General features: G+C 34.6%; 1 protein-coding gene across 2 annotated transcripts in view; it reads left to right on the plus strand.

Moving 5' to 3' along the window:
- LOC145246855 (protein timeless-like) overlaps window positions 1–14,339 on the plus strand; it is a 199,072-nt gene that overhangs the window by 167,554 nt on the left and 17,179 nt on the right. For both annotated transcript variants that reach the window (XM_080108702.1, XM_080108703.1), the window contains exons 14-16: window positions 1,519–1,708; window positions 5,369–5,567; window positions 9,492–9,595. In XM_080108702.1, coding sequence (XP_079964828.1) covers window positions 1,519–1,708; window positions 5,369–5,567; window positions 9,492–9,595 — 493 coding nt within the window. The remainder of the gene's footprint in view (window positions 1–1,518; window positions 1,709–5,368; window positions 5,568–9,491; window positions 9,596–14,339) is intronic.

Consider the following 14,339-nt stretch of genomic DNA (forward strand, 5'->3'; position numbering starts at 1 on the left):
TATATATATATATATATATATATATATATACAGGGTGACCCCCCCAAAAAAGAAAAGCTAAATGGAGGCCATCTAAAACATATGCTGTAGAACGGAGAAAAAAAGGCCAAAGACCCTAGTGTTTTGGTATGATGTTTTGAATATGATAAACTAGTTATGACCAAAGTTTCATTTCATTCAGTCAAAACAGTAAGAAACGGGGCCTAATTAGAGTTGGGGCCAGTTTTTTTTTTTGTGTCACCCTGTATATAGTGATTTAAAGGTTATGAGGGTTTTTTGAAGCATGAAAAACGATGTTACTTTTTGTATTTAATATTTTTACAAAAAGTAACATCGTTTTTCATGCCTTAAAAAAAACCCTCATAACCTTTAAATCACTATCTTAGAAGCATATGTGGACTTTTAACATTATATATATATATATATATATATATATATATATATACAAGGTGTCCAAAAAGTCGCTGAAAGGTTTTGAACTTCAGATTATTTATTTTTGATATCTTTCTGTAATTTAAAGATAATCTAACACATTGGGAATTTAAAAAAAAAAATAAATGCAAAATTCAAACAATCTTTATTTATGAAAAATAATATCTTTTAAATGTTGCCCATTTTCAGCTTTGTTTCTTTGTGCTCTTTCCAAAACATTATTCATGACAGATTGCAGAATCTCTGGATTGTGATTTTACTCCCTTATTTCCTTCCTGATGTTTTCCGTCAAACTGCAAGAATTGAAGGAAAACATCGGACGAAGGAATAGCGTGAATTTTATAAAAGTCGATGTAAATAAATGTAGATACGACGTGCGTTCGCAAATCGTAGATATTATAATCTAGGGAGTATATAAAAAGTTCTAAAAAAAAAATAGTAACCCCCCCCACCGGACGTACAAAAATATGCGCGGCTGTTTTGCCTTTTATATATACAGATGAATATATCTCGGCTCAAACAAAAATTTATTGATCAAAATAAGCTCCATCAGAATCAACACACTTTTGCAAACGCAAAACAAGTGTATTTATGCGAGTAACGTAAAAATCTTGCGTTCTGGTGATGAAGTTGCTGAAGGTGTTTTTGATATTGCTTAGGTTTTTCAAGCATTTCTCACGTAGAAAGTTGTTGAGATGCTTGAAAAGTTGTAGTTAGTAGGTGAGAGGTCTGGAGAGTATGGCGGATGAGGCATTTTCGTAGCCCAATTCGTTTAACTTTTTCCAGGGTCGGTTTAGCAATGTACGATCGGGTATTGTTGTGGAGGACAAGTGACGCTTTTCTGTTGACTAATGCCGGATATTGTTGTCGAAGTTTCTGATGCATTTCATCCATTTGTTGACAGTTCTTTGCCGCCATAGTGGCTTCGCCTGCATTAAAAAAACTACTAAGTGATCGATAACCCATGTCATCGATGGAGAAGTTGTGAGCTATGAACGCCTAGCGCTGGCACTGATGATTGTTTAGCATCCAGATCTCCATGAAAAGTGAATAGAAACCATTTTGAATTCTTCTTTTTTCTTTCAGGAACGCTGATCAACATGACGGATCTCCGCCAACTGTTTCTGTTCTTAATCCGCAACAGCCACAACCAGAGACTCTCTTTTGTCCGCGATGTGATTATCACCAATCATGTGTATCTCTTATTGCTTGATCGATGGATCCGTGAAGAAAATAACGTCTCCGTTAATTTTGAAATGGTGCAACATATAAACCAGTAAGTTTGACAAGTCTTCCATATTTTGTTCTCCATATTTCTACTTCCTGTTTTGCGTTCCCTATATTTCTTCTTCCTGTTTTGCGTTCCCTATATTTCTTCTTCCTGTTTTGCGTTCCCTATATTTCTACTTCCAGTTTTGCGTTCCCTATATTTCTACTTCCTGTGTTGCGTTCCCTATATTTCTACTTCCTGTGTTGCGTTCCCTATATTTCTACTTCCTGTGTTGCGTTCCCTATATTTCTACTTCCTGTGTTGCGTTCCCTATATTTCTACTTCCTGTGTTGCGTTCCCTATATTTCTACTTCCTGTGTTGCGTTCCCTATATTTCTACTTCCTGTGTTGCGTTCCCTATATTTCTACTTCCTGTGTTGCGTTCCCTATATTTCTACTTCCTGTGTTGCGTTCCCTATATTTCTACTTCCTGTGTTGCGTTCCCTATATTTCTACTTCCTGTGTTGCGTTCCCTATATTTCTACTTCCTGTGTTGCGTTCCCTATATTTCTACTTCCTGTGTTGCGTTCCCTATATTTCTACTTCCTGTTTTGCGTTCCCTATATTTGTACTTCCTGTTTTGCGTTCCCTATATTTCTACTTCCGGCTTTTTTGTTTTCTCTATTTCTGATTTCTATTCTACTTCCTAAGCTTTTCTTTGCATAGCCGATTTTATTGGTCCATTCTCTGACTTCCTCATGGTCTACAGATTTTCATTATTATATTCAGACAGCAAAACTTTTCATTTGTTCTGATTGGTTGTGACCAAAGGTGTGGATGTGCCGAATGAGACGAAAGTGAAATTAAATATAGCTTTGCTATATTGTTCGCTGAAAACCCCCTCAATATTTAACAGATATTAACAGTTTTGATATAACATTCATGTTTTTTGTTTGTACTTTTCTGGTAAAAATTATCATTATTTACATTAAGAAGTTGAATTGTTTGAAGATTGTGTCAATGCAATTTAGTTAAAAGTACTATTTGATATGGGAGGGTGGGGCCATAAGTGGATCTTGGGTTTACTTTTGGCAGACTCATAACTCTTGCTTTACTTATTTTCTTCCTATTGCATGAGCGATGTTTCTCACATAGTTTTAAAGTGTTGTTTTCGTGGTTGGAATTTATCCATCTAACACTTATTGTTGGCTAATTTTTTACCTTCATGAGTGAGTGAGATGACAACAACTATGGAAGGCAGTAATTACTGAAGATTCAGCATTCCTATCCCATTACGGTTAACCACCTGATGAAGGCCAGAAGAACAGTTGGCCGAAACGTCATGAAACAACAACTATAGAGATGAGGATAATAGTCCGCAAATAAATAAATAAAAAAAAAAAATTTTGTATAATACTAGCAGTTCAGCCCGACTCTGCTCGGGCCCTATATACTGTTCATAACTTTATGTGTATATGTATATAAAATATATATTAAAAAGTTTGACTCTTGTCTGGATAACCTACATCTAAAATTTCAAGCGTTTAGACCCAAAATTGGAGGAGGAGTTGGGTAGAGAATGCAAAGGTCAACTGTTTCAACTTTAACCTCTTGGCAGACAAACTATCACCCCAAAACTGATTAAAAAGCTTGCTGCATGTCTGAATACCCTTTATGTAAAATTTCAAAGGTTTAGACCCAAAATTGGCTGAATAGTTTGCTAGAGACCATAAATGTAAAATCTTTTGAACTTTGACCTTTTGGCAGCCAAATTTTCACCCAGAAAATGATTAAAAAGCTTGTCCTATGTCTGAATACACTTTATGTAAAATTTCAAATATTTAGACCAAAAATTGGCTGAGTAATTTGGTAGACAGCAGAGGTCTATTTTTTTTTTTAGTTTGACCCTAATTTTGACCTTAAACATTTATTGTTTTGGGCTCAAATCAAATTAAAAAGTTTGATCCATGTCCAGGTAACCTACATCTAAAATTTCAAGTGTTTAAATCCAAAATTGGCGGAGGAGTTTGGTAGAATTTTCAAAGGTCAAATCGTTGAAATTTGACCCCTTGACAGCCAACTTACTGGCCGAAAACTGATTAAAATTTTTTTTCCCGAATCTCAATACCCTTTTCATCAAATCTCGAGTATGTAGATTGAAAATTGACAGAGTAGTTTGCTAGGGAAATATACACACACAGAGACAATTTCACTTTTATAGATATATACATTGTGTTATAATTTGGCTTATATATGTATTTCATACGTATTATATTTTAACACTTAAACATAACTTTCATATCATGTGTGCCAAGCATATCCTTCGACATTTGAAAATAACACCGCAGATGGATAACACACAGACTATGTATTAACATTTTCTTCCATTTACGAAGAAAAAGAAGAAAAAATGTATAAGATTCTGAAGATGGTGAAATGTTAATTTTAAACAAATAAATATTTATTTATTTTACATAATATTACGTTGTAATTTGGCTTATAAACATATTAACGGGGGGGGGGGGGGCTTTGCCCGTGTATAAAATACGCTTAATATGATATTTTTATTTGTCCAAATTTCATATATATTATTATAAAGTCGTGATTTCAAAAGTAATAAAAAAAAAAAAATTGTATTTGGGTGTCATCACCTAGAATCGAAACCGAAACTGTAGCATTCAAAGCTGGTGACGTTACCACTGTACCAACGTTACACACACATGAACTGATGAAAAGTTCAAAATAAACAAAAATGAATGTACAAAATGTATAACGATTTTTTTCAATTTTGACCCCTTAAAAACTATTTTAATCAGCTAAAGACCCATAAAAGAACGGTCCGTGAAAATCCGATCATTTGAGGCTCCTAGTGCTGCTCTGTGATTTTTAGCCTATGTTCTTCCAGGGTCTCAACACTATGGATGGATGGATGTTTATCACAGTTATATAAGAAAACTAGCCTGACATTGCCTGGGTGTTTGGAGGTGTGTGTTGAGCAAAAAAAAAAAAAAAGTTGTAGTGGGCAGACAGGCTTGAACCCGTGATGCGAAAGTGGAAAAGAAAGCGAAAGAAAATCTGACATCTTACCACTGCTCCATGACGCGACTGGAAGTTTGGAATGCTAAAATAAGGCAAAGTCAATCCAACCGATATGATGACTTGCTAAAATGGCTTGCAAAACACCGACCCCTTCTTGTAGAAAACTGCCCAGTTGAGAGTGAAGGAATTAATGTTTTAGGCCAATTTTTTTATATTTGTTGTCCGAAACGTTGAGCTTCAAAATGATACTGATCTTGTGAAATTTGGTCGCCTCTGTTGAAAGTTTTAGGCACTCATACAAACATCCCTACATACATAAATACATACATACATACATACATTTAAACAGACAAGTGAAGTACTGTTATCGCATCTGGGGAAGTGCTGCTTAGAGCACTCTTTCCTGCCTTGATAGAGTACAAAACCAACTTTGAAATCTAGTGGGTGATACTATTTTCTTCATCTTACTACCTCTTTCTCACATTGCTAGTCTTTCTGTACTCAGTCTCTACTTTTCATGGTAGATGCTTGGCTGAGCTTCAATCTATGGTCCTCCTCCCCTGCAAATCCTTCACAACAAAAACTACCTGGCAGGACACCACGTGAATGAAAGACTTGTGTGTAAGTACCAACTTAAAAAAAAAAAATGTCTCTGATTGTATAATGTTTTTTTTTTTTTTTTTTCAGATTTGCTAGCATTTCTGCCATGCAACAGTACGCCCGCCTCTTGGAGAATTTTGACAACAACAGTCACGCAGTAAATGACAGCATTTTTACAATGATGCATCATGTTGCAGGCGACTGCAACAATCCCGAGGTCCTCATGCAAATGCCGATCCTAAAAATATTTACAGACCTTTGCGATGACAACAAATTCATTTCAAATGTAAGTAAAAATTGAAAAATTAGATATACTTAATTTCACATAAAACTGACGAGACTTGAAATTAACAAAAAATTATGTGTACACCAAAAATTAGGGAAAATTATCAAGTAAAATTTTTGTAACAAATAAAATTCATTTCTTAATATCTCTATGATGCGTCTTTAAGCCAACACGTCATAGATTATCACCCTTCTTTTAATATGAAGACGTCTTGTGGTTTTGTTTTTTGGAGTTCGTTGGATGTTAATAGTAAAATTATTTTAATTTTTAATTAAAATTCTCCTTGATAATTTTCCATAATTTTTAATATATACAGATATTTTTGCATGATATGTAAGTTATTTTATTTAGAATTGCCATATTTCATCTGTATGAGGTATCTTCAATAAGTTTCCAGACTTTTTTTGTACAGGTGTTTAAAATTGTCGTAGACTCTTGAAAAATCAGTATGTTATTGCTATACATCTTATAAGATGACTGACCAATTTTCATGATTTCAGGTTCAAAGGAACAGCTACATCAGGAATTGGAATACACCCTACCAAAGCATGATTGTCACAGTTGTTGAATTTCAAAAATGCTATCTGGACATACTTTAGAAGAACAATATGCAATATAATTTCGTTTCAACCTTGGAAAAAATGGCAGAGAAATATATGGAATGCTACAGACTGCTTTTGGACCATCTTACGTGAATCAAGCATCAGATTTTGAGTGGCATAAGAGATTCAAGGAAGGGAAAGAGTCAGTGAGATAACAAGTGTGGGAGGAGCAAGGAAGTCAGAACACCAGAGTTGATTGGTCAAATTAAGAATTTTAAGCATGAGGATCATTGTGTGTTTATAGAGACAATAAGTGAACAGTTTGATGTCAGTGTGGGAACTGTAAACACAATTATTCGCGAGGAACTGAAGATGCGGAAGATTTGCGCAAAGTTTGTCCCACAACTCCAACTCCATCCTCGTCACAGACTATTTGACCAAGATGGGCATCAAGACGGTTCCTCATCGTCCCTATAATTCAGATCTTGCTCTGTATGACTTTAAGTTATTCCCTAAGCTCAAGGAAAACTAAAGGCTATTGTTATGGGACATTTGAGGAGATGAAAGATGATCATTGACACGTTCACACAAGAGAACTTCCAGAAGTTGTTAGAATATTACAACAAGTGCATCGCAGCCAGAGGAGATTACAGGAACTAGAGTTTCATGTAATAAAAGTGCCCATACGAAAATGACTGGAAACTTATTCAAGGCATCTTGTATGTTTTTCAAGAAGCACTGTTGATTTCTATATCAAATTTTACATGATAATTTTCCATAATTTTATTCAAGGCATCTTGTATGTTTTTCAAGAAGCACTGTTGATTTCTATATCAAATTTTACATGATAATTTTCCATAATTTTTCATATAGTCATCTTTTGTCTGACATGTACGTGTACTGAAGAGTTTAAATTTCACAGTCGGATTTCAGTGCGGTTTGCTTGATCTGTGTTGGTTAATAGAAATTCTTGTGTGCGGGGCGTTTGCTCAGTTGCAAGAGGCTCGGGTTTCGAATCCTGAGTTCGGATGTGTCTAACTGATGAGCCCAAATGAGGGCGAAACTCGAGTCTTGGACTTCCGGTTTGTTGACTGTCATGGCTCTTGTGAGCTGCGACGTTGTTTGGCTGTGGAATTTATTATATACAATCTCACATTCTGAAAATCATATATCTATCTATCTATCTATCTATATCTATATATATATATATATATATATATAATTATTCCAGGTTAATAATTTCCGGAGGTGAAGCAACCAATAAAGATTTGTACAAGAGTGCTCAATACCAAAGTTGGACAAGATAGACTTCTTATTTGTTTTATGTAAGCATGAATATGTCACTACACATTTATGAGCTTGTTTCAGTTTGTGCTTTACTTTTGTATAAGCAATATCATCTGAAGAGTTCTCTAGTTACTTGTAACTGGCTGACCAAAACATTCTCATGAATGCGCAGCAACATATAAATACTTAGAATACTTATGTAAAACAAATAAAAAGTTATATATATTCACCGTTATTTATTTCTGTAAATAGACATATTCTGACGAAAATAGAGCTGCACGCCTGTGGCACTCTCTTTTTTTCAGCTGACTACAACTTGGTAGTCTTCAAGTCCAATGTAAACAAATTCTTGATGAACCGTCCCCTTAAGTAATCCAATTTACCAAAATTCTACTACTAACAATTACTACGATATTATTTCATTGACTACTGTACACTCAATAACCCTTATCCTCGAGTGGCCTCTCGGCCTTGATAAGTGAGGATTCTTATGTTAAAAAAAAAAAAAAAAGAAATCACTTTTCAGATTTTCTTGTGTGTTCATCTGCATTTTCAGATGTTTAAAATACAAAATTCTCAGGGTATTAATTTTGAAAGTACACCGTCAATTGTGACACACAGTTTTTAGAAGGAAGTGACTTGTTTTGATTTTAGTGATATATTTGCTATTTCCAATTCAGCGTCACAAATCTATATTGGCTATTAGAGTTGTTGACTGGTTGAATCTAAGAAAAAAAAAGTTTTCATTGAAAAAGAAAAAACAACGTAAATAAAAAAAAAGTTTTCATTGAAAAAGAAAAAACAACGTAATTAAAAAAAAAAATTGAAAAAGAAAAACAACGTAATTAAATATTTTCTGACAGTTTTGATCGGAGAAGCTTTCATAAAAATGTAGAAGACTCGTTCCAAAAATAATGGCTCCTATTTTTATTCCACCCGGATGGATCAGAGAGGATGGCAAATTGCATTGTTATCATGACTAAACTCGTGCATTCATGACCTGAAAGTTTCATCTCTCTGTTGCAGATATTGACAATGTAAGACTCTAAGAAAGCAACTCCTGTCATGGATGTGCATTAAAAGCAGAGATGTAGCATTGAATTTCTTGGCAAAAGTGCATTGAGAATGGTGGTGACTATGTAGAAAAATAAATTCTAGAACACAAGAGGTCACTCGTTTTAATGGTAGCATTCCTGTCTATGTAGCTCTTCAACATTATGAGTAAAAAAAACAAATGGGAGACTCTACTTTTGGGATGACACTCGTATGACAAAGCTCATGTACAGCCATCGTTCATCGTTTGCAAAAGTGCATTGAGAATGATGGTGACTATGTAGAAAAATGAATTCTGGAACACAAAGTTCGTTTTAATGGTACCACTCCTGCCTTTGTAACTTCAAGTTTTTGAGTTTAAAAAAAAAAATAGGAGGTTTTACTTTTGTGAGACGCAGACAAACTTTATAGTCATCGCTTGGAATACATTGTCTGCCATCTTCAGTGTTTATCTCATTATCCACTTGGTATAAACCATTAACCCTTGTCCTCGAGTGGCCTTTGACCTTGAAGAAAAAAGTAGTTTTGTTTAGAAAAAAGTAGTTTTGTTGCACTCTGTTTGAAATCCTAGGATGCCCATCCTCCCAGGCTTTACTTTCTCTTTGATAGTAGGTTATTGCTAATCGCCTGATGCACTCTTCTAGGGAATGCCAACAGGATTACTCAGTTCTACAGTGGCTTTTGTTAATATTGAGCTGAATGGTGGTTCTGTTGTCCCAGAATGTCCATCCTAGCAAGCTTTACCTTCTCTCTGGAAGTGGTTAGTTTATTGTAAATCGCCTGAGGCACCCTTCTAAAGAATGTCAATGGGGTTGCTCAGGCTTTTTTGTAGGTCAGAATACACTTCATTTAGCACACTGGTTTTCAAACTCAGCTCACCTTGTATCTAAGCACTTGTAAATAAAGATATGCTGCGATTTGCTGCAGTCTGAAACTGTGATTTGCTATGAAACACTAATAATCGTTATTTTTGTGGATTTGAAGTGAGTTTTAAAAATACAATCTATGAGTTCTGAGGTTTTTTTGTTTTTTTTTTTCTCAGGAAGCCGAGGATTTGATGGAGTACATAATTCACAAATTCATGACGACAGCAGCAGAAGATCCTGCCCTTTGTACTAAATATTTGTTCAGCATGGAAATGAGAAAGTAAGTAGAAAACTATTGTCGGTTTTCAGCGGGTTAGGGTCATGTAAAAGTAAAAATAGATTACTTCTATTTTTCTTAAATGTTTCTAAATGTAGTTGATTGAAAATAACGTGGATTTTAACCCTAACCCTAACCCCAACGTGGATTTTAACCCTAACCCTAACCCCAACGTGGATTTTAACCCTAACCCTAACCCCAACGTGGATTTAAACCCTAACCCTAATGTGGATTTTAACCCTAACCCTAACCCCAACGTGGATTTAAACCCTAACCCTAATGTGGATTTTAACCCTAACCCTAACCCCAACGTGGATTTTAACCCTAACCCTAACCCCAACGTGGATTTTAACCCTAACCCTAACCCCAACGTGGATTTTAACCCTAACCCTAACCCCAACGTGGATTTTAACCCTAACCCTAACCCCAACGTGGATTTTAACCCTAACCCTAACCCCAACGTGGATTTTAACCCTAACCCTAACCCCAACGTGGATTTTAACCCTAACCCTAACCCCAACGTGGATTTTAACCCTAACCCTAACCCCAACGTGGATTTTAACCCTAACCCTAACCCCAACGTGGATTTTAACCCTAACCCTAACCCCAACGTGGATTTTAACCCTAACCCTAACCCCAACGTGGATTTTAACCCTAACCCTAACCCCAACGTGGATTTTAACCCTAACCCTAACCCCAACGTTGATTTTAACCCTAACCCTAACCCCAACGTGGATTTTAACCCTAACCCTAACCCCAACGTGGATTTTAACCCTAACCCTAACCCGGATTTTAACCCTAACCCTAACCCCAACGTGGATTTTAACCCTAACCCTAACCCCAACGTTGATTTTAAAGATGGATTTCTTTTAAAACGAAACCCATTTGCGGTAATTTGTCAGGAGTTGACAAAATGTTATACACAGTTGATCAGGACTTTTTTAGTAGTGATGGGACGATTCCAGTATTTTTCCCGATTCCGATACAATTATTGATTCAGATTCCGATTCTTTATGAATCTCTAAATATTTACTACAAAGTTATTTTTTTCCAATTACCTTAAACGCACACATGTTAAATGTGCAGATATTTTTTTCAAACGTGAAAATAACTTGTATGGTGGGGTAATCTGTAGACTTTAGTTTCACTGGTATTTTAGAATAAAGAAAAAATATTTAGTATTATATAATTACTACCAGCTGAATAAGATTTTGTTTTCAAACAAAAGCAAATAAAAAAGAGATAATTAAACACGTACATCAAGTCTGTTGCCAAGACAAAGTTCTCTCTGATTCTCTCTCCTCTGATCACGAGCGCGTGGTTCAGTGGGGGAAGACGTGGCTGGTTACCTTTAATGCATCTAAAACCAAACTCCTATCCTTACATCATCAACGCTCTGATCCCCATCTAGCATCAACTGGGATGAATGGCTCTCGTCTGGGAGAGGCCCCATGTTTTGACAATCTTCTGGGTTTGACCTTTACTCCTGATCTGAAATGGAACACGTACATCAAGTCTGTTGCCAAGGTCGCTGGAAAGATGGTGGGATCCTTCTACCGTTCCAGAAGATATCTCACTACTGATGCAATTCTCTATCTATATAAAAGCCAGGTACATTCAAGGATGGAATACTGCTGCCATATCTGGGCAGGAGCTGCTAAAAACAGCCTATCCTGCCTCGACAGAGTACAAAATAGACTTCGTGGCTTAGTGGGGAATGCCCTTTTCTCTACCTTGCAACCTCTCTCCCAAAGAAGAGACGTTGCGAGTCTATCCTTGTTTTATCGTTATTTCCATGGCAGGTGCTCGTCTGAACTCCAATCTCTGGTCCCCCCTCGCCAATCTTTCATGAAAAACACCCGTCTAGCTGAATCCACTGTGAAAAATTTCCCCCACTCTTTATCTGTGCTTAAATCAAAACGTGGATTCCATGAACAAAGCTTCTTTCTTAGAACTGCGCGCCTGTGGAACTCTGTTCCGTCTGCCTGCTTCCCACCTGACTACAACTTGGATGTGTTCAAGTCCAACGTTAACAAATTCCTAATGAACCGCCCCCCCCTTAAGTAAACACTTCATCAAATCTCCACACTAACGTACTGTACTTGCAATAACCCTTATCCCTGAGTGGCTTCCGGGCCTTGATAAGTGGTGACCACTGTGTAAAAAAAAAAAAAAAAAAAAATCATTTTGGCATCGGAAAATAAATGTCCCGATTTTTCTGATTCCTAATTTTGATTCCGATTAATCATCCCAATACTACTTTTTAGCGAAAAAAACCCAAAAAGAGTAACCTATTTTCAAAATGAAAATACTGCAAAGAAAAAAAGAAGGCAGAAAAAGGGACAGAAAACTGTTTTACTTGTGTTTTTTAGCCCCCTATTTATTCTCTTGTGCAATAATTTTTTTCTAATGTCATCTTTGTCTCAATTTGTTATTATAATCATATATATATATATATATATATATACTAGCAAAAGTACCCATCGTTGACTGAGTTCAAAAACAGCCTACAGAAAATGGACTCTGATTCATGAAAGTATGATAGGTTATGAAAAGGAAGGGTTGTAAAGAGATAGCTTCGAATTTGGGGGTATCAAAACCGAAGCAAAATATGATGAAAGTAAAAATAAAATAGATAAACCCCATAATTTATTATACCATACCTGTTCACGCTTAAACACTTATCACAATATTCTGTGGATCTATATTAAAAAACCTTGTTAAACTTTGTGACATATTTCCATTCTATGGAGGTCAGGTGCAAACAGACACCCCATAATTTTATTATACCATATTTCTTCAAACGTTTTTTTTTTTTATTTTTAAATTTTTTATTTCCATACTTTGTGGACCAGGCATGAATGCAGACCCCACAATTTTAATGAACAAAAAAAATAGTGGTAGTAGGTAGGCTTGAACCCATATCATGAAGGAGGAAAAGAAAGTGAAAAAAAAAAAAAATGCGTTAGCTGTCGCACCCATCGCCAAACCAGAAGTGACTTAGGTTTAAATTAAGGCTAGAAAATCGAAAAGAAGTGATGAATTCAAAAAATATCAGCGAGAAAAGTGACCCCTCCCTGTAGTATTGTGTTCCCAAATGGGTGGATTGTTGTTTATAGCATTCAGTTTCATTTTTCTCATAGAAGATTTGATATTTGATATTGTATTCAATGATTCGATATTTGATATTGTATTCAATGATTCGATATTTGATATTGTATTTAATGATTCGATATTTGATATTGTATTTAATGATCTGATATTTGATATTGTATTTAATGATTCGATATTTGATATTGTATTTAATGATTCGATATTTGATATTGTATTTAATGATTCGATATTTGATATTGTATTTAATGATTCGATATTTGATATTGTATTTAATGATTCGATATTTGATATTGTATTTAATGATTCGATATTTGATATTGTATTTAATGATTCGGTATTTGATATTGTATTTAATGATCTGATATTTGATATTGTATTTAATGATTCGATATTTGATATTGTATTTAATGATTCGATATTTGATATTGTATTTAATGATTCGATATTTGATATTGTATTTAATGATTCGATATTTGATATTGTATTTAATGATTCAATATTTGATATTGTATTCAATGATTCGATATTTGATATTGTATTTAATGATCTGATATTTGATATTGTATTTAATGATTCGATATTTGATATTGTATTTAATGATTCGATATTTGATATTGTATTTAATGATTCGATATTTGATATTGTATTCAATGATTCGATATTTGATATTGTATTTAATGATTCGATATTTGATATTGTATTCAATGATTCGATATTCGATATTGTATTCAATGATTCGATATTTGATATTGTATTCAATGATTCGATATTTGATATTGTATTCAATGATTCGATATTTGATATTGTATTCAATGATTCGATATTTGATATTGTATTTAATGAGATTATACACTGATTCTTCATTTGTTTATTTTTCTGGTGTGTTCTATGAAGTAACTACTAGTGAGATAATTTTTCCTTGAAAGTTTTTTTTTACATGCGTAGAATACTTATTTAAAGTTGAATATCTCCACGTCATCCATTCCAAACAAAAGTCCACCTAGAAAACAGTCACCTTTCTGAAAAAAAAAAAAAAAAAAAAAAAAAATGATGGTATGTTTGTTTTCAAATATCAAATTTATTCCTCTCAATACAATTAAATAAATTGAATGACATTTGATTCTTCTTAACAATTTGCTCCAATGATCCACAAGAAAAGCTGGCTAGCCAGAATCAAATATCAGGTCTGTAGGAAGAAAGGTATTGATGACAAAGAAGCGTGACAACAACTGACTTTACTTTAGATATTAGATACGAGAAATATATTTAATATATGAATTAAATACAAGGAGCACTCCAAAAGTAATATCTCCTATTTTTGTTCTGCCCAAATGGATGAGAGAAAATTGCAAATTGCATTGTTATGATGACTAAACTTATGCATTCATGACCATGATAGTTTCATCTCTCTGTTGCAGATATTGATGGTGTGAGACTCTAACAAAGCAACCCAGTCATGGATGCGCATCAGCAGAAATGTGTCATTGAATTCCTGGCACAAGGGCATCGAAAATGGTGAAAAATAAATTTTAAAGTAGAAAAAGTGGCTCGTTTTAATGATACCACTTCTGTCTTCGTGGTTCTTAAACTTTTTGAGTTAAAAGAAATAGGAGTCTTTACTTTTGGAACGATC

This window comes from Euprymna scolopes, chromosome 24 (assembly GCF_053919585.1).
Source record: "Euprymna scolopes isolate OS-2025 chromosome 24, ASM5391958v1, whole genome shotgun sequence".
Lineage (NCBI taxonomy): Eukaryota > Metazoa > Mollusca > Cephalopoda > Sepiida > Sepiolidae > Euprymna > Euprymna scolopes.